Source organism: Nicotiana tomentosiformis, chromosome 9 (genome assembly GCF_000390325.3).
Source record: "Nicotiana tomentosiformis chromosome 9, ASM39032v3, whole genome shotgun sequence".
Lineage (NCBI taxonomy): Eukaryota > Viridiplantae > Streptophyta > Magnoliopsida > Solanales > Solanaceae > Nicotiana > Nicotiana tomentosiformis.
This window is the reverse complement of record NC_090820.1, coordinates 112,959,706-112,981,223: the sequence shown is the minus strand read 5'-3', so window position 1 is coordinate 112,981,223 and position 21,518 is coordinate 112,959,706. Positions and strand designations below refer to the sequence as shown.

Sequence of the window (21,518 nt, the reverse complement as noted above, 5' to 3'; positions counted from 1 at the left end):
ATATTATCATCCCTGTTGGTTCATCATTGTGAGGTTGGGCAATGCATTGATGTCTTTGTGACTATCAGGCAGGACTAAAAGGAATGAGATTTACATTCATTCATTCATGATAATGACGAGATCTGAAGATGTATTTTGTTCTACAGTAACACAAACATGATTCTCTTTTCGATTGGACAAGGCCAGGAAAAGTAACACGTGGTATGATTGTTGCACGTTGTTGTGGACCATCAAAATGCAGAGCAATTTTCACCTACCCAGAAACCACAGAGTGAAACTATTTGAAGAGCAAACAGAACAGCAATGAAAGCTAAACTTTAAGGAAAGTAGTAATCATATTTTACATGTAGAAATTGTTTTTTATGTCACTCGTAATGCAATAGGGATACTGATTTGTACAAGACTGCCTAGACCAGGGAAAACTGCTGTGCTGGTATAGAATAGCAACCAATTATAAGCATAAAGATACACACAAACGGACGAAGCTTCAGGTAACACATTTAAATTTCACTGCTTTGCTGCATGCGAATGACACTGTTTCTGCAGATCATATTGAATAAAGCAGTTCCCAAATAGTCGGCTAGTGAATCACAAGATTGCATGCATGTGAATGTCACTGTTACAATAATTGTATAGTAATAATAGAAGAATTGTAATCATTAATATCTTTGCTTACATTTTCACTCATGTGCCTAAAGTTACAAAAAGCTAGTGGTGGCCCATATTCCTTCTCATAGATATTACAGAACTGCGTTCGACTCTATCTTTAAGTTTCTAAACAGGGAATTTGGAAAGACTAAATTCATTGTTGAAACTGATTGTATTCTGTTGGGCGCCTTCAAAAATTTTCTCGTCTGCTGCTATGTGTTCCTAATGATCCATCTTCATGCTTCATGACTTTTTTATTTTTGATAAGGTGAGATTTTATTGAAAACAATATCAAGCTATCTGGTTGTTTTTATTCTGCTTTTATATGGCTTCTTGGTACTGTCCCTTCTTGTCTATGTTTTCGTTAATATGGTGCTTATGCTTTCCTAAACCGAGGGTCTATTGGAAACAACCTCTCTATCCTCACAAGGTAGGGGTAAGGTCTGCGTACACATTACCCTCCCCAAACCCCACGGTGTGGGATATTATTGGGGATGTTGTTGTTGTTGTAATATCAAGCTGATTATGTCAAGATTCATGCTTCATGATTTGTATTCAATACTTAATGTCTGCTTGTGAAAATGGACAGTCCATGTACCTTGTATATTTAGTGTGTCAAGTTTGGTTCTTCCTCGTACAGCTACATATATGGTGCTAGGATAGTAGTTTCTGGTGGATTAATATTGGAGAACAAAAAAGGGGGCAGTACTTAAATATGGATGCTAACCATTTAATAGCCAGGACTTATTATATAATCCTTGATCAATTTTCTCAAGTGATGAATGCGATGTGACTCTGTGAGTACAACTGTGAAGCGTCTTGCGCATGCTCTCATCTTTATTCAGCTTTACTGATGCTCATTCTGTAGGGAAGTTACAAAGCTAGCCTTAGAAATGTAGCTCCTATGGTAAATAGGAAACTGCATCTTTTTAGTGGTTAAGTAAACTATATATTTTTCATTTTAGTGGTTCAAGTGACTTGACAAAGTCCATGACAGCCTTCTTGTGAAAGTTCAAGGGGTATGCCTTCCGGACTTGATCTAACTATATAAAAGTATTCATATTTACTGGTGGTAGAATGATATATCTACTGCACTACGGTTTTAATCATAACAATCAAAGTTTTAACTTCTTTAACACAGATAACGATCTTCACGTATCATTGGAAATGTTCCGTGATAGTGAAAACATCAGAGCATGAGAATACTTTCTCAACAATTCTTAGCACATCAACAATAGATCAAACTTGATGATAACAACCCATTTCTCACACAACTTAGCAACACACGTAGAGCGAAAGAGAGATTCATTTATTTGTTCACAATTGACAGCTCAATACTGCACGCATATTGTGCTCCTGGAGTAGAAATGCAGAGGATCCATTACATTCTTTTTCTAAATTTTCCCATCTAGAGCTCCAGCACCAAATCTACATTACACAATGAGGAAAAAGAGTCAGATAATAGTCTATTTGTGTGTTTACTTGACAACAAGTCATGAATTTTAGCATAAGCTGTTTACTTACAGTCAGCATCTGTTTTAATCCAATGCTCCCTGTTCACTGCTGACACATCATATTCCATGTCACTTGGATATACTTCCGAAGCATGTAATATCTTAGTGGGAACAGAAGCGTTAGAAAACATGTTGTTCGGTTCACCATTTGCTCCCAGTTTACCAGCTTCGCAGAAAATGTTTCTGATCTCATCCTTTAGTGGCTTGTTCTTATCTGTTAATCCCTCAGCTGGATGAACTTTCCTTTTTAACATTTTTAGGACCTGTACATGATAGATGAATAACTTAGGTATTTGGTGATATATGCTGATGATTTTAACTCATTGTTTTGAGTACTTTCATAATATCATCTTCTTAAAAGCACATGGAAAGTCAACTAAAATGTGTGACAGTTAGGTATCCAGCAGTCAGGTTATTTTCGACATTTTTCATGCTGATGATTTAAAATAGAATCACGTTTTCAAGAATTTCTGTGTGGGGACCTTTTCCAATGCCGAAAGTGGCTTGAGAACATATTAGGCCTTCAAAGGAGAAGTCTTTTTCATGGACAAGAATCTATTGTCTGCACTGTCTTAATCAGGTGGAGGCTGGTATCTGTAGTCACCTTTGATTATAAATAATATGAGCAAGCCTTTCAAATGATATTTAAGAGTTAATCTTTGATAGGTCGAGATGGTACCAACCTGAGGGAGTTTCCTCTTACTTGAGACAGGTTCATTGACATCTCCAGAAGAAGGATCTGTACAGCTCTTTGACTTGGAGTGGAGATTCTTCAGCATTTTCTTCATAAAATGCATTGCATGTCTTCCCTTGGTTTGTTTCTTCTCTTTTCCATCTTTTCCTATATGATGCTCTCCCGCTATGTTGTTCCTCTTAATAAGGAGCTCTCCTTTTGATTTCTTTCCCTCGACTTCTGTCTCTGAAAGTTCAACTGATGAGCCAAATAGATATTTCTGGAGTGGGAATTCGACAGAATTATCGTAGGTTTCTGGTAATTCAGCCTCCTCAATTAATTGTTTTCCGCCACTGAGTGTAATAATGCTTGCATGGCTGCTTCTCTCTGATGATTCATGAGCAACTTCAGCTTCTAGAAACTTCTCTAGCTCATCATTTATAAGCTTCAATTCATTGTCTTTTATGTCTAGCTTTACTTCACCATGAATTACATGCTCAAGATGCATAGGAAGTGTAGGAGTTGGAGGGTCACTTTTTATTGTTTCAGAACCAAGAGTACCGATTGAAAGAAAACCATGGAAAAGTTCTTCTTCCAAAGCCAATTCTGTTTCGGTGCTTTTAACTTCCTTGCAAGCAGGTTGCTTTGAGATTGTGAAGCTGTAGTTTGCTTCTCCATAGTATTCTTGCTCTTCAAATAATGTGCCAGCTGAGAAGGAAGTAGCAGAGTTTCCTGAAAATAATGATGATCATAATAGTGAGAAAAATAAGATAAAAATGTAACAATTGAAAGGAAAAGGATAGTGTAAAAGAGTTCATTCCAAATGAAAAGAACTGAAAGCAGATATATGCAGTGTGAAATAATTACATACCTAGTATGATATTCTTCGCGGACTCATTGCTGTTTTGCTTTGCTTTACGGTGCATCCAACCTAGTAGCTGCAACACTGATGAAGTTAGAAAGTTTGATTTGAACGAGCATAACCAGATATATATGCGACTTTAATTTTGGACTCACCTTCATTTTGAACTATCTGGAGAAGTGCAGATGAAACCGGGGTGCTCGTTCGAGAGTTTTTGGAGAAACCTGTGTTAGAAGAAAGATATTTACTTGGTAGTTGGAGGAAGAAATTCAAGACTAGATAAAGGAAAATTTTAGGTATGTTTCAGCATTATTTTCTCCTGAATAGAAAGCCGGCATCCGTAGGAAGGGAAAGAAGTACATTGAGAAGATTACAAGATAGTGGCTGGCTATTTTCTTGTCAATATTGCATTGATTAGACAAGTTGAGATCAAAGTGGTTTTGAGACCCACAAGTTGAAGATGCTACAGTGTGATATGGGCACACGTGTATACAAGTTTGCACTTGATTGCTGCATATAGATTCCTAATACATATGTCTGTCATGTTGGCCTGGCATCTGATAATTTCCAGAACAGAATGCATGAGTAATTGAGTATGATCTAACTTTGCTTGCATTCTTATTAATAGGCTTGACTACATGGAATCATAAGACACATCCTACTAACCACGAGGTTCGTTGCAGTATTGGGTAGCCCGGTGCACGCACCCTAAGGTGTGTGATATAGACAGCATGCCCTAATGCATGCATTAGTGGCTGCTTCTACGGTTCAAACCAGTGACCTATAGGTCACATGGAGACAGCTTTAGCGTTACTCCAAGTATCCCTTCAGGTTCGTTACAGTATTGAGTGGTGAAATATATCTGTGTTGTCTTCTGAATTGGCTTCCGGAAGTGTACGTTTAATATTTGATTATTGCAATTGCGAGTGATCACAAAGTTTTTATCATGTGCCAAGGCCTCATTGAGAAGGCTGCATGTCACTCTGTTGATTATAGATTAAGTGTGAGAAGTTTGGTTTAGTTTGAACTGTTGATGGAACATTTTATTTGCCTTCGCTAAAGGGATTTTAGTTGTTAAATACAGTTTTTATCATCTTGTCAAAATTAACAACCAAAATTTGTGTAAGTGCTTAAACAGCTAACGTGGTGCTTCATCCTTCTAGTTTATTTTATCACTGAAACCCATCTAATTGTTGCCATGTAAACAACCCCTTTCTTCCATTCCATGTGCTACTTGTGTATATTGATATATAGTAAATTTTAGTACTAAGTACCCTCTCCATTTCATTTTCTGTAAAACCTGACTGATGAGTTTAAGCAAGAAAGTAAGATTTTTTGAACTTGTAATCTAAACATGTTATGGTATTTGTTGAGGAAAAATAATATTTAAAGTTAAATTGTCTTCCTATTGGAACAGTAGAATGTGAGATTTGCTTAAGTTAATAATAAAATGTACGATTAATGGTGATAGCCAAATGCTTAAAGCACATTATTAGCCACACGCAAATATATGTTATATATATATGGATATTTGTTTTACATGTCGTGACTCATAAAGTGGTTTTATGAAATCCTGTTGCTTGCGTTTGGACTATTATGTGTAACCTGATATGGAGAAGAAGAATACGTAATATTTAGGGTGGTTAAGATGTTGTTTAATCATGTCTGGGCTACTTTGGTTATATATCGTGAGTTTAACATTATTGGATTGTTTTAATTTCTAGACATATCGAGAAGAGAGGATATGAGTGTAATCGAAATAAAAGGATTATAAGAGATGCTAATTAATTCTTCCTCATCACCCGACAAGCAGTGAGGAACCAGGCCGAAAAAAACAAGTCGTGAGTTTTGTCAAATAAAGATATTTCCATGTTGTTGGAGTTAATAATTGTAAGTATAAAAATAGGTGAAACAACGTAACGTTGGGCCAAAGCAGTCAAGACAAGAGAGAGATGGGCGATGGGACCTTGTGAGGAAACAATTGAGGGAAGGATTCTACTTTTAGCTAAAGTGCGAGGCACTAAACAACATGAGAATTCCCTTCTTTAGGTCGAGAGAGCTCTGTGCATGAAAACGAAACATGAAAAACAGTTGTTGCATTCTATAGGGCAAAGTGTTTGATCAAAGTACCTAGGCAAGTTGGTGTACTGACATTGCAATCTTCATTAATGCAGGTTATAAATACAGTATTTAAAATACTGCGCTCACTGTTTATCAGTACGGATGCAGACACCCTACTCCATCTTTATTTCATGATCAGTGAGGCATAAAAAAGAGGGAAAATCATTCCCGCTGTAAATTTATATTAGCCGCTAGCCATAAATTATAATATATATTTTTATAGTCCAAAACTTATTCAAATGGCTAGCTGCTGAAATTAGCAAATCAAACTGACACGGAACACAAGGGGAAATGAGGGAACGAGAATTGAAAGGTAAAATATTGAGATTGCTCTAAATTTGTTCATAGGAAAACATTTAATAATTTATACATACTTGTGAGGAATATAAAAATAAAACTTTTGTCATAAATGTTGATTTTTATCAGCTGATGGAAGGGGAAAAAGACAGGTGTCGTGTACACAATAATCACACATGTTTGGGTCATTACATTCTTTTTATACACATTAGTATATCATTTAAATTCATAGTATGAAAAAGATAATTCCAATAAATTGATTTGTTTCTTTTCCTATATGAGTCCAAGCTGACCCGGTAGCACGTGTCCTCGCCATTTGTGAGAGAATAGAGATACAAAGGCTCAAATTCCAAAATCAACAAATTCCGCACGATAGGAATGAAAGAAGTGGAAATTTCCTAACAGTTCTGTAGCCTCTCGAAGATAAGTACAGACGTCTCTGTACTGATCTGCAAGATTTTACTAGACTCGTTCGTGACTCGTAAAATCTATGAACCTAGAGCTCTGATACCAACTTGTCACGACCCAAAATTCCACCATATGCGTCGTGATGGCATTTAGTCTCTCAGACTAAGTAAGCCGATTATAATCATAATTCAAGCTTTTTTTTTGAATTCAATACAGGTGTTGTAAACCAACAACGGAAATAATTACAAAAAACTCCCAAGACTGGTAATACTGAGTCACGAACTTTAACTGCATACATGAAATGATCTCAAGGATCAAATAATCTATATTGTTTGAATAATAATTATCAGTACAATAAAATGGAAAGACTCCAAGGGACTGCGGCGACCAAGCAATCCTACCTTGAATCCTTGCGATCATACTCTAATCTCTGTCCAAATCCAATACCTGGCTCTACACAAAAAATGTGCAGAAATGTAGTATGGGTACACTACAGTCGGTACCCAGTAAGTATCAAGACTAACCTCAGTGGAGTATTGACGAGGTACAGTCAAGACACTCACTAGTCAAATAACTTGTGCAATATAGCATACAAAAATAATAAAAAAACAAATAGCAGTGATAGCAACACCAATCAACTAGTGATTTAAACAGCAAGGCAACATGAACACCATAATTATTGCTCAAACGAATAATAAATACACGTACAACCAATTAATCAAGTCTTTCACAATATACATCTTTTATCTATAAGTTTTTCAATAAAAGTCTATAGAATATAATCCTTTCTAATAAATATATTTCGAATATACTTCCTTCAAATAAATATCTTTCCATTATAATTCTTTCAAATAAATATCTTTCGAATATAATTCTTTCAAGTAAATACCTTTCAAATATAATTCTTTCAAATACAATTCTTTCAAGTAAATATCTTGCAAATATAATTCTTTTAAATAAAAGTCACCATGTGATACCTCATTTAACTTCCATGGTGTGAGAAATATATTCAACATATCACATCAAATGGCACGGCAATACCTTCGTGCACGGCAACATATATATATATATATATATATATAACCAAATCAATTGGTACGATAACACCCTAAGTGCATTTATCTCTTTCTCACCGTGCATACATATAACAATACCAACTAGGTGGGAGAAAAGTCAATAACAATAAAAGAAATAAAGTGGAAGGCACACAGTAAGCAACAACGACTACAAGTCACATAGAAAACATATGTGCACAATAACATTTCAACAAAACGATAACACAATATAATGTATGTCTCTCGTCCTCGCCTTCACGGAAACACCCTTCGTGCCATGAATATATGATAATATAAAAATAATGGCACGGCATCACCCTTCGTGTTTTTACTCTCATCCTCACCTGATAATATAAATGAAATGGAACAGCATCACCCTTCGTGCTTTTACACTCTCAAATGGCATGACATCGCCTTTCGTGCTTTACACTCTCAAATGGCACGGCATCACCCTTCGTGCTTTTACACTCTCAATGGCACGACATCACCCTTCGTGCTTTTACACTCTTCCTTACCAAGCACATGTATATCATTAACAAGCAAGGTATAAAGCATAAATAACATCAAGGAGGGTGTTTAAACCAATACACAATACAACAATTCATATCACAATTTGCCCCTCACCACAACCAAATTCCAAATATGTAGCAGAATCAATAAATTTCTGAACAAATAGCACAAGGTTCCACACAACGTATATAAAACCTCAAATCAATCAACATGGGTGAAAAATACTCAGTATAGGGCAAAGCCTTCATTAATACAAATTCTTGATAATTATATTAACTCCTCAATTTAAACTTATTTAATAAATATTTGCAGATAAGGATTTCATCATGAATTTAATTCCAAGAAAAATATCAAATCAACAAACACACGGAATTCACATAAAATCCAAGTGACAATAACACTAAATTATTATATAAAATGCAAACTCGACAAATAAGGAATGAGGCGTGATAATTCAAGGATTTACTAAATGCCAACAATTATCCAATTTAATACGTAAAAATGTCTAAAACTTTAAACCAATAAAATTTGCACATATAAGCCTGAGTACGTACTCGTCACCTCGCGTACACGACTTCTAATCACACAATTTCCACATAATACTAAATGCCTAAGGGGTAATTCCCTCACTCAAGGTTAGGCAATATACTTACCTTTTTGAAGTTATGCTGATATTCCAAAATTACCTTCTTGCTTGAATTGACCTCCGGACAGCTCAAATCTATCCAAATTAATTGTACAACTTCATTAAAATTCATCGGAAATAATTCTCGATAATAAAACGTCGACTTAAAATTTTATTTTAAAAAGTCAACCAAAGTCAACGCGGGGCTCGCCTCTCGGAACCCGGCATAATTTTTATGAAATCCGAACACGCATTCCGATACGAGTTCAACCATACCAATTTTATTCAATTCCGATAACAACTCGACCTCCAAATCTTAAATTCCAGTGTTGGAAAAGTTTTTACAAAAATTCCAATTTCCTCCATTAAACTCGAATTGAACGATGAATATAACCATAGATTCATGAAATATAATCACTTTAGGATATAGAACACTTACTCCAACCAAGTTTGTGAAAAATCCCTCCAGAATTGCCCAAAACCGAGCTCCAAAAATCCAAAACGAAAATGTCGAATTGACCATTTTTTGTCCTTTAACATTCTGCCCAGTTTCGCACCAGCGGACGAGTCGCCGCATCTGCGGACTCGCTTTTGCGACCGCAAATGCGCACCAGCGAAGTGCACCAGCGAAGTGCACTGCCCTGTTGACCCTCGCATCTGCAGAAACATCTTCGCTTATGCGAGAATCGCTTCTGCGATGCCTCATGCGCATCTGCTATGTCCGTCCGCTTATGTGCCTTCTCTGCCCGCTTCGGCGATCTCGCAGGTGCGGGATATTTTTTCGCACCTGCGACCACTGCTCAGGCATGTCCCTTTTGCTTCTGCGACCTCGGCCTCGCTTTTGCGAAGGCGCATCAAAGCGAGGTCGCATCTGTGATCAATTTCATCGCATATGCGATGACACCAGTGGCAGATTTCCAGCAGTTCCTTCAAGTCCAAAATCAATCTGTTAACCATACGGAATTCACCCGAGACCCTCGGGACTTTAACCAAATATACCAACACGTCCCAAAATATAATACAAACTAAGTCGAGGCTTTAAACCACGTCAAACAACGCCGAATTTACGAATCAAATTATGAGTTTTCAAATCTTCCAACTTTTATATTTTGCGCCGAAACGTATCAAATCAACCCGGAATGACTTTAAATTTTGTACACAAGTCATAAATGATGTAATGGAGCTTTTTCAATTTTTGGATCGAAATCCGACCTCGTTATCAACAATTCAACCTTCGATCGAACTTTCCAAAAATCTTCTATTTTTCAACTTTAGCCAAAATGCGTCGAATTGTCCTATGGAATTCCAAATCTCAATTCGGACATACGCCTAAGTCCGAAATCACCATACGAAGCTATTGACATCATCAAAATTCTATTCTGGGGTCGTTTGCTCAAAAGTCAACTCTCTGGTCAACTCTTTCCATTTAAGCTTCAAAAATGAGAATTTCTCATTCAATTTAATTCTGAACCTTCCAAAAACTACCCTCGACCGCACACGCGAGTCATAATACATATTACAAAGTTGCTCGGGACCTTAAGTCGCTGAACGAGGCTTTAATTCTTAAAACGACAAGTCGGGTCGTTACATTTATTTACCAAGTAACAATATTTACAATTCTTACAATCTACTACAAAAAGCTCTAGCATACCTCCTACTGGACATGAAGCCCAACTAGAAGTTACCTATCACCATTACTTCTATTGCTTAACTGCTACTTCATGCTTTAGTTTACTTCAGGATACCAATTCAAATTAGCCATTGCTCTATCGAAATGAGGTAAATTGGCAGCCCTGACATGTATTTCCTGAATGATCAATCGTAGTATAGCATTGCTTGTTCTCCTCTTCTTCTGAAAGATCACATTGTTCCTTTCTTGCCAAATGTGGTAGATTGCAGCTGCTAGTAGGGGTGTAAATGGTTCAGTTCAGACAGTTATTTTCTAAAATTTATACCATACCAATTTTTCGGTTATTCTATTATGCATAACCAAAATTAAACTTTTCGAAACCGTCCCAATCATATCGGTTTATCTTCGATATCGGTACGGTTCGGTTCGGTTAATTTTTGGTATTTGTTTTAAATATCATGTAAAAGTTATTAATAGAAGTAGAATGCAATATCATACGTACTTTTATAGGACTTAGCAAACTCTTTAGATATTTTTACTCTTTAACGGGTGATGAATTAAGAAAATATTAATGATGGTCAAAGTATAATTCCATCAATTATTCTACAACAACGTAAAAGAAACTAAACAAAGATATTAACCGAGTGAAAATATATTAATCATGTTGGAACTCAAGATTAAAGTCTATAGAAGATTAAATATTCAAAAAGATAAATCTAAATCATAGGAAAGGAAACATATTATTCAATACATTGTAGTTTGCTACTAATCGCTAGAATAGCTTGTGTCTTGCTAGTGAATATGTTGAAAATAATTTAGTTTCAATAGGAGTAGTATTATAGGTTTGGGAATTAAGATTTTGAGTTTAATAACTTGTTTGCTTGTAACCATTTTCACAATTCCAAGACCCAGGGAAAACTTTAATACATTATTATTCTTAAACTTAATATATAAATATATTTTTAACATGTAAATTTATTCGGCACGATTCGGTATTTTTTCGGTTTATTTTTATAAAATGAAAAACCAATCCTAATTATAGGTACGGTTATAGATTTATATAAAAACCTATGGTTTTATTAAAAGAACCCTAAAAATTGGTTCGGTACGGTATGGTTCGATCGGTTTAGTCCGTTTTTTAATATCCATTGACACCCCTAGCTGCTAGGGTCATCCTACATACTGCTGCACCTGCACTCTTTCCTTTGCTCACCTGTTCCAGCCATGTCACTTCCTCGTGCCAAGCTTTCTTTGTTCTTCGTATACCTTGCCATTCCAGTAGTCGGTGCCATATCTCTCCTGATATCTCACAGTCAAAGAATAGGTGCTGCACTATCTCATTTTCTTTGTTGCATAATGAGTATGTTTGTTCTGCAATTATACCCCATCTTGCTATCCTTTCTTTAGTAGCAAGTCTTTGCTGAATTGCCAGCCCTAGTATGAATATCCACTTGGGTTGTCCCTGATTGTTGCATACTAATTTCCTGCATGTCATCTTTGGAAATTCTCCTTGCATGGCTTTGTATATTTGTTTGACATAGCATTTCTCCATCTTCTGGACATCTTCTTCTGAGAACCCTGCATTCGCAAAGTAGTTCCTTGCTTTGAATATATTTTGTATGGCCCATGATGCATTCTTTGGTTCTGTAGTCCAGATTGTGTTTCCCTTTATGTAGTAAGTATGTATCCATTATACCCACAATTATTTTTTCTTGTGCAAATACTCCATAGTAGCTTACATATGGCTACTTTATTCCATATCTCCACATTGGTAAAATTTAATCCCTCAGCTACCTTTGGTAGACACAATTTGTCCCAGGCTATCAAAACCTTCTTTGTTGGTTCAGCATATCCTGTCCATAAGAACCTCTTACAGATTGCTTCTATGAAGTGGATAATTTTCTTGGACAAAATGAAGATCTGAGCCCGGGATGTTTGTATAGCAAATAGCACACTCTTTACTAGTACTGCTCTTCCTGCATATGACAGAAACTTTATTGTCCAACTTTGAATCCTCCTTAACATCCTCTCTATTAAGGGCTCATATTGGATAGCAGAAAACCTCTTAGTGCTCAATGGGATACCTAGATATATGAAAGGTAGTTCACCTTTTGTGTAGCCTAGTATGTCCATAATTTGCTACTGAAGCAGATTATTTACTCCTCCAAAATAAATGCAGCTTTTGTTCGGATTAGCAATTAGGCCTGAGGCTGCTGAGAACATTTGGAAGTGTTGGTGTAGTATCTTGACTGATTAAATGTCTCCTCTACAGAATAGAAGTAAATCATCTGCAAATCCCAACTGAACTAAATTGAGTTTGGCATACCTTGGATGGAATCTAAATTGTTGATTGACCTTCAGTGTCTTCAGTGACCTACTTAGGTACTCCATTGCTAATACAAATAAGAATGGGGATAGTGGATCTCCCTACCTTAACCCTTTCCTTGCCGTAAATGGTACAAAAGGTTTACCATTGATTAGCACAGAATATGACATAGTTTTGATACAGGCCATTATCCACTTCACAAACACTTCAGGGAAACTCAATAGTCTCATTACTTGTTCAATGTACACCCATTCCACATATTCGTATACCTTCTGCATATCTATTTTGAGCATAAATCTGGGAGAAATATTCCTTCTTCCATATCCTTTGACCAGTTCATGGCTCATAATGTTGTTGTATGTAATTAGTCTTCCAGGTACAAAGGCAGCTTGGCAATTATCTATCAATTCTTCCATCACATCATTCAGTCTTACTGTGAGTACTTTTGAAAATATCTTGTAAAGGACTGTACAACATGAAATTGGCCTGAATTCCTTAATAGTTTGTTGGATTCTGAACCTTTGGTATCAAGTTAATGGTTGTGAAGTTGATGGCTTTGCATATATATGCACTTTCAAAGAATTCTATAACTGCTGCAATCACTTCCTCACTCAGTATGTGCCATGTTTTCTTAAAGAAGAAAGAGTTGTATCCATCACACCCTGGTGTCTTGTTGTCATCAATGTCCATTATAGCTTGTTTCAGTTCATCTCTGGTAACTGGTCTTATAAGATGCAATTGTTGCCTCCGATTTAATATATGTCCATTCTTCATGATCACTGGGTTAACAACTGGTAGTTATGCTACTGCAGTACCAAGTAGACCCCTATAGAAGCTTAGAATTTTTTCCTCCACTTCAGTTGGACTTTGTAGGATCTGCCTACTGCTAGTGATTAATCTGCCAATACTATTCCTTGCTTTTCTATCTTTCATGCAAGCACGGTAGTATGTTGTATTGGAATCTCCAAGTTTAAGCCATTGTATTCTAGATTTTTGTTTCAGAACACTCTCCTCAACCATCAATCATTTCTCCAATTTTAACTTTGTAGCTTTTTCAAGGGCTACTATCCCAGCATCTTGACCTGGGATATTCATTTGGTCTTGTATAATTTCTAACCTCCCCCTTGCTTCTTGTATCTTGCTCCATATTCTACTAAACTCTTGTTTGTTCAGTTATTTCATAGCCACTTTCAGTGTTTTGAGCTTATTTCACACATATAGCATGGCAGGTCCTCTTTTGTTGCTCCTCCATATTTGCTTTACAGTTGCATCAAACTCACTTAGGCTTGCCAAGCAGTTGAGAAATTTGAAAGGTCTCATGCCTGCTTTGTTAGTGATGTCAAACCCCACACTGAGATGACAATGATCAGAAAAACCTGAATTCATAATGATTCCCTCCATGTGAGGCCATTGTTGTATCCATTCTGCATTTGCGAGGATTCTATCAATCCTACTATGGACATGGTTATTAGACCATGTGTATTTCCTTCCCACAGTTTTTAGCTCATTTAATCATGCATCTATTAGGAAATTCTTGAAATCCCTTATCTCAATCTCTTGCACATGGTTGCCATTAATCTTATCCTCACTAGTCAAGATAGTATTGAAGTCACCCATTATGAGGTAAGGATTGTTTATTCCATGCACTGTCATCCTCAATTCCCCCCATAAGCTTTTCCTATCTTGAATTGTGTGTTTACCATAGACTGTACAGTAATTAAAACTGGTTCTATGCTGAATCATAGTTACCTTCCCCATTATAAATTGCTCATGAATTCTGGTCATCAAATAATCCACCTGAGTTGGATCTCATGCTACCCATATTCTACCACCTGGAGCTTCATTGTAGTTGTCAACCCATTTCCAGTTGTTAAAAGTCTTCTTTAGTATTGAATATGCATTGCTTCTCTTCACTTTGTGTTCTATAATTGCCACAAGTACCACTTTATTTGTTCTACAATTGTTTTTAGTTCTTTTTGCTTATATACTTTATTCAAACCCCTAACATTCCATACTATAATGTTCATCATGATATGGATATTTGTTGTGTAACTCCTTCCCTATCCTTCTTATTTTGCTTCTCCCTCACACCTTGGGCTTCAGATAGTTGAACTATCTTCTGTGTTGTATCAACTAGTGCTTTGAAAGCATTGCCAATGTCCACTTCATTCTCCTTTGTAACTTCTGCATTCTTCTTTATAGCAGATTTTCCTCGAGCAATTTGCCACTGTGGTTCAGCTTCCTGCTGATTTAGCTGTACATTTTCTACTGCCTCCAACTGATCAAGGAATCTACCTTGAGCATCAATTTTATCTACAGCAGGCTTAAGAGTTCTGATTTTTTTCCATTCCTGCTTCTGCTTTATTTCCATACTTTTCTGTATCACTCCTTCCTGTTTCTGCTTCTTTTGATCCCTACATGAATGGCCTAATTGGCAGCATGTTTGGCAGTACTGTGGTTTCTAATCAAATTAAATCATTTGTTCAATCACCTTGCCTCTAGGATCATACAGTTTAATCTTCTTTGGCAGTGGCCTTGTGACATCCATTTCAATCAGGACCCTAGCATATGAGACTCTTTCAGCCATTGTGGTACAGGCATCAGCATACAATGGATTTCCCAAACCACTTCTAATTTTATTTAGGGCATGTTTTCTCCAGTAGTTGATTGGTAGTTTTGGGAACTTGACCCATAGGGGAATGGTTTTCAACACTTCTTCATTGAAATCAAAGTTTTTCGACCATGGTCTAATTATAATTAGCCTGCTATTAATTGTATACGGCCCATTCAACATCACATCCTCCCTCTCTTCACTGTTATTTAGCAGTACTATGAAATACCCATCATTATGGAAGAGTACCTTAGGTTTATGAACATTAATCCATTGATTAGCTATGAATCTCTAAATATCCCCAATTTATGGTGTATTCCCCACCACATAGAGTATAACTGCTCGGTTCCACTTTTGGTTCTCGTCTTCGATGTCCTCTTCCATCAATTATACCACTACTTCACCATCTTTCATCACTGAGGTTATGTAGGTTAGATTCATACCTTTTGCTGCCAATTTGTTCTCCTGGAATAGCCCTGCCCATGATCTTCCCGTCTCCACAGTTGGTTCTATTTTTTTCTGCTAAGTTTTCTTCTGGTTATCGAGCTCTGTATTTCTTTGTTCCTTAGTTGGGCTTTCATGTACTGTTTCATTAGTCTGCGCTTTGCTCGATCTTGACTGCTCACTTGTAATCAGTGCTTTAGCAATTCCTTTCCCAGAGTTCACCACAAGTGTCAATTGATTGCTAAAACTCACCGGTGTTACCATTTTGACTCGATCACTGCCCAGATCTAGCCAGTTTGGGTCGCTATCGCTGTCTTGGTCCAGATCTTCCTCTTGCATTTTCTCTTTTGCTTTAGTAGTTCGTTTCCCTTGCTCGCGTGTGATGATGTCCGTTAGTTTCTTTTCTATGACTGGCGTTTTGTTGGTGTTCTTCCTCGCTCTTCCTCTCCCCCCTCCCCCCTCCCATTTCCGGTGATAACGCAGGTTAGTTATTCACCTAACGTGCGCCGAGAGAGAGAGAGTTAAAAAGTTTACCTAAAACCTCCACTACTATGTTTACATATTAGGCAATACACATGTGTATACAGTTTTGATACATTGTAAAGACATATTATACATTCATGATACAAAATACACTCGCGATACACTCACTATATACTTTAGATACACAAGCACAGTCTAGATAGGCTCAATATACACTAATAATACACTGTCAAACTTAAGATACAATATATCATCATACTATACTAAGTGGGAACACCCCCAAGTCAAAAGTTTATTTACAAATTTACCCACTAGAAACTAAGTGACCACTTTGCCCTTCAATCAAACATTACTTTAAAAATATTTTTGTATAAAAATATAAATACACATTCTAATAAAAATAACTGAGAAAAACAAGTGTAATATCCCTTCATATTGTTAGCTTTTACATCCTTTGATTTTCTCCGCTTTATAAATTTTCTCCGTTTTTTTGTTTTTTCCCTACTTTTTATTAAATTTATTTTATGCATGAATAAATATTTCAGTTATTACTACTTCACCCTTTCCTATTCCTTATTGTAAAAGACTTATTGTAGGAATAAATGTTCGATTATTACTACTCTACTTTTTCATACGTCATATCGTAAAAAAAATTAAATGTCTCAATATTTACTACTCAAAATTCATACTCCCTCGATGAAGGAAGAGGCAGAAAAAGAAAGACACTATTTCAAAAGACTTAAGGCTTTAATTTCAGCCCCATAATAAATAAGGACAAACAAAGACACCGTTTTAAAATTATTTTAATTGCATGATAAATAGGAAGAAAAAAAAAGTACCGTTTCAAAATTCTAAATCCAAAACTTCTAGCTTTTCAACTTTCACAATTTTAAAGGTAAAACCATCCTTCACCTATTTAATGAAGAATGGGAAAACCGTCCCAATCCTTTCACCCTCTTTTTATCTTTTGATCTCTAATTCTCTCTAATGTTTTTTTTATTTTGATGCTGCTCTACTCTTTCACCCAAAGAATTTTGATTAGATTATAGTTGTAATTATTTTAGTGAATTCGTTGAGTTTTGTATTTGATGATTTATTTTGATGTATATTTTTGAGTTTGATTCTAATGGAAACTACTGGATTTGTTGTTGTTTGTTGTTATTCTCTAAATTTTCATCTTTCATATAATCAGAATTGCAAGCTTTAAATTACCTTTGTGATACTGATAAGTGGAATTAAATTTAATATAGTATGCATTTTTATTTATCAGTGTTGAATATATATATCTCGTGTCTATTTCTTGAATATAGTCCTCTCTCTTTTTTTGGTTAGGAAGAAAAATGTTGAGGAAGTATTTGCTACGTCCTAATTGGATGCCTTATCCCGTGCTGAATATACGAAGATGCCAAATATGATAAGTTTTATAATTAAGTTTTTACATTTGCTGTGATGACAATTACTTCTTAGCTCCTCTACATTTAGATCTCTTTGGTTTTACTAAAGGATTTCTTTTTCCCGTTTTCTTTTTAACTTTTTCTCAATTTACTAGTATGGATGATGAAAACATTAAAATTGCAAAAAGCAAATTGTTGGGAATTCCATAGAAAATTGGAGAAGAAGATTAATAGAGATTTCTAGGCATAAAAATGGAAGTAAAGTTTATAGACTTATGGACAAACCGTAGGAAAGAGCGAGGGAACAAATGAATGAACAAATATAAAATAGAAGATTGAGGGGAAGTAACGAATTTTCTGTGATATATAAGAGATTATTTAGGGGGTGAAGAATTTTTATGGAGATATTACGAGATAGAAAGAAAGAAAAAAGAAGAGCATTGAAAGAAAGAAATCAAAATACCTATATTTAATATTAGACTAAGAGAATCACTATGTAGTAAAACTACACATACACATATTACATCTAAAAGTGACAATCTTATTTGAAAATATTTTTATATTTTTTTATTTATTAAGGAAAATATAATAATGAAAGACGAAATTCATCTAGGCTCTAATTCTAATAATCATATTTCATAGTTGTGATTTCATCAATATTTAGAATGAATGAATTTTTACATGAAATAATTTATCTCATTCTTTTTTACTCAACTTATAAAATAACATTTTTGAATTAACTAATAGATAAAATTAGTACTTCATATAGCATAAACTATACTTTTTAAATTTCAATTTATTAGGTAGTTACATTTGTTTTAGTGAGAGTATGAAAGGATTGAGTTTTTTTTTAAAACAACTCCATCAATAGGGTGTTCTGGTGATTATGAATTTTGCTTGTCTAGCTCTTTAGATAATAGTCTAATATCTAATGGCAATGTCGGCTCTCTTCGAATAATAGTCTAATATCTATTGGTAATTTCTTTTGAAGGTACGAAACTTTATGTTTGGTTGGTGTTTGATTTCATGTATTTGCATTAAAAAAAAAAATTCCACATCAGGTGTTTGCGCAGTATATCTATTAAGCCTTCTTTGCCAACATTTTTTTCGTTCACTCTCATTAAAAGTAACATTCCTATCATTAATGTTTATTAAGAGTAATATGTATTGATACATGCCATTTATTCTAAGGCCACAAAGGAATACAATATACAAAGCATGATGCGAGCTAGGGAGCCAAAGCCATAATTTTGTATTAACCAATAAGTTGGATCACGTTGACAACACCCTTTGACAAAACAAAGTTTTTTGTGGAGAAGATATACTTCAAAGATTATTGAGAGTGTATTGATATTAAACGATTCGATGTCTTGTACATATATATAGCCTTGATCTATAGAGATGATGTGACTTCTCTCCTAAGCTAAGTAATGTATTTATCTTTTCTCTCTTCTTCTAAATCTTTTATTCTTATTTTCTTAATTGAAGGTTAATCGTATTCCTATCGTATTTATTGAATTTATTAAATATTAATGATAAATTATTTAATTTCATCAGCTATAAAAAGTTCTTTGGTTTATTTATTATTCAAAACATATTTCAATAATCTCAAGTATATATATATATATATATATATATATATATATATATATATATATATATATAACTTTTCTACAAAACTATAATATTTTAAAATTATCCTGTATGTACGACTTTATACATATACATATATACACAAACACACAAAGACACACGCGCACACATATGTTGCACTCAATATACACTAAGGATACACTGTCGAACTTAGGATACAATATATATATACAATATTTATATATATATATATATATATATATATATATATATATATATATATATATATATATATATTGCTACACTTCGCCCACCATTAAATCCAAACCCACCATCAATACCCATTTCAAAAGATCTTCGAAGAAGAAGAAGAAGAAATGTACAAAATTAAATATATAGAGCTTGACCATAACATCTCACATCCTCACAAAAATTACCATACCACCAACATACACCATCATCAACGTGTAGAACTTAGCTAAAAATCTCACCTCTTCTACTATCACCCCATCATCAATTATCGTAGGATTAATCGGAGAATTTTTCTTAAGACTTAAATTGAAATTTCGATAACTTTTTTACGTTTGCGTATACTTTACCCTCCCTAGACCTCCATAATTATGGGATTACTCTGAGTGTGTTATTGTTGTTATTGTTATTGATAATGTTTTTTTAGGTACTTAGACAAAACTCCCCAAATATACTCATACAAAGAGAGGAAAGAGATCAAACAAAAATAGTTAAACTGACAAATATAACCAACAAACAAAGAGAAAAAATAATTAAATAAAAATAGCTGATAGATAAATATTATTTAAGTCTAATAAGTGGCTATGTAAAATCACATACTATTTTAGGAAAAGGTAAGAAATAAATTTAAATAGTACTAAAAAAGTAAAAGTAATAAGAGAGAGGAAAAGTGTTAGAATTCAAAGAATTGAAGAAAAAAGGTAAATAAATATGGAAAAAGGTAAAAAGTCAAGTGGGATACGTGAGAAAGAGAAAACAATTTGGTATTGGGAAGAAAAAATAAAAAAGTTGTACCAAAATTTACTTGTCTTTTATCCGTTGGTTTTATTGGACGAGGCTATAATTTGATATTAATTTTATCCGATTAGACATTTTGGGTTACGTGCAAAACTTTGGGCTAATAATTTTTTTCGCCGGCCATACAAGGTAGTTTTCTCTTTAAAAAAACTCACCGAAGCATACTAGCGAGACATAAGTATCGTGGGTCGTAAGCCCCAACGTTCTGGTCGTTCATTTTGAGGTATAAGCCCCGAGAATATTAATTTGAACCAAAATCGCTTAAGAAATTCTCTTTTTTTTATATATATATTTAAATATTCAAAAGTTAACTTATTGTAAATTTTCAAACTAAAAATCTCAAAAATCAAACGTTTTTTTCTAATTGTTTATCCTAATTGCATAAACGTTTCTCTTCGTCATTTACTGAATAACAAATATACTTTAAATCTTTGTCTATCAAAAGACAAACTACAAAGCAAAAAGTTGTCTTTCAATTCTTTATTTACTTTCACACTTGAATTTTCCTTCTTTATGCTTCATTTTCTTCAATTTCTTTAATTTATTCTTTTTAAGTTAGTTTTTAGTTTTAAAATTTCTTTTGATATCGCTCTAGTTTGGATATTATTTTGAAGATTTTAGTCATGTTATAGGTATAATGCATCTTTATGTCTTTTATTTTTCAAGTAAAAAAACATATTCTTTGTAGGGTTTGTACAAATGTTAGCATGTTTATAATATATACATACATTTTCCTACTAATTTTATATTTCTTTTTTGAATTTTTTATATATTTTATTTATACATAAAATATTAAAATTATGCTCGCGCCTCAAGAATTAAGCCTTGCCCAATATTAATAAAACGTCTTGTCTCACCCTCACTCACTCTGTTTTGGCCGCAACCTAAAGGTGTCTATCTGTTTTAGAACTAACTTACATCACCGAACCTATTTTGGAGAAATTAATTACGGGGATGTGGAAAAATAACATCTTTATTTGCATGTAATCAACGGTAAGAGTAAAAGTAATTTATCATATCCCCCACCCCCAACCTCCACTTTATCATTATTTTATGATTATCTGCTTTCTCTATAGTTATTAACAAACAAAAGAATTCCTAGAGTAAAAACCAAGTCTATTTTGACTAGTATCCGATCGATTAGAAATCTGGCCAACTCCATCACATTACTAAAGCATCATTGGTCGTACTTTATACGACAAAGTTATATTGCATATTATTATCATCTATTATTGTCGGGTTGGGAAGCAGTGACGAATCTAAAGGGTCTATTATTA

General features: G+C 34.5%; 1 protein-coding gene and 1 long non-coding RNA gene across 2 annotated transcripts; one reads left to right on the top strand and one right to left on the bottom strand.

Moving 5' to 3' along the window:
- Nucleotides 1-1,938: 1,938 nt before the first annotated feature.
- LOC104093106 (protein LAZY 1) lies at nucleotides 1,939-3,993 on the bottom strand. The gene is made up of 5 exons (XM_009598818.4): nucleotides 3,853-3,993; nucleotides 3,707-3,773; nucleotides 2,846-3,567; nucleotides 2,173-2,425; nucleotides 1,939-2,076 (listed from the first exon to the last, which is right to left on the bottom strand). The coding sequence occupies exons 1-5, from the start codon at nucleotides 3,856-3,858 to the stop codon at nucleotides 2,057-2,059; spliced, it is 1,068 nt and encodes a 355-aa protein (XP_009597113.1). The 5' UTR covers nucleotides 3,859-3,993; the 3' UTR covers nucleotides 1,939-2,056.
- Nucleotides 2,838-4,818, top strand: LOC138899453 (uncharacterized). Its single transcript, XR_011411100.1, has 2 exons — nucleotides 2,838-2,975; nucleotides 3,089-4,818. It is a non-coding gene; the product is annotated as an uncharacterized lncRNA (long non-coding RNA).
- Nucleotides 4,819-21,518: the final 16,700 nt, after the last annotated feature.

Coding starts and splice junctions, on each gene's coding strand:
- LOC104093106 (XM_009598818.4), bottom strand. Junction 3,568..3,706: donor CGCGAAGAATATCATACTAG/GTATGTAATTAT, acceptor CATTATTTTCAG/GAAACTCTGCTACTTCCTTC. Junction 2,077..2,172: donor GATTAAAACAGATGCTGACT/GTAAGTAAACAG, acceptor TGTGTAATGTAG/ATTTGGTGCTGGAGCTCTAG.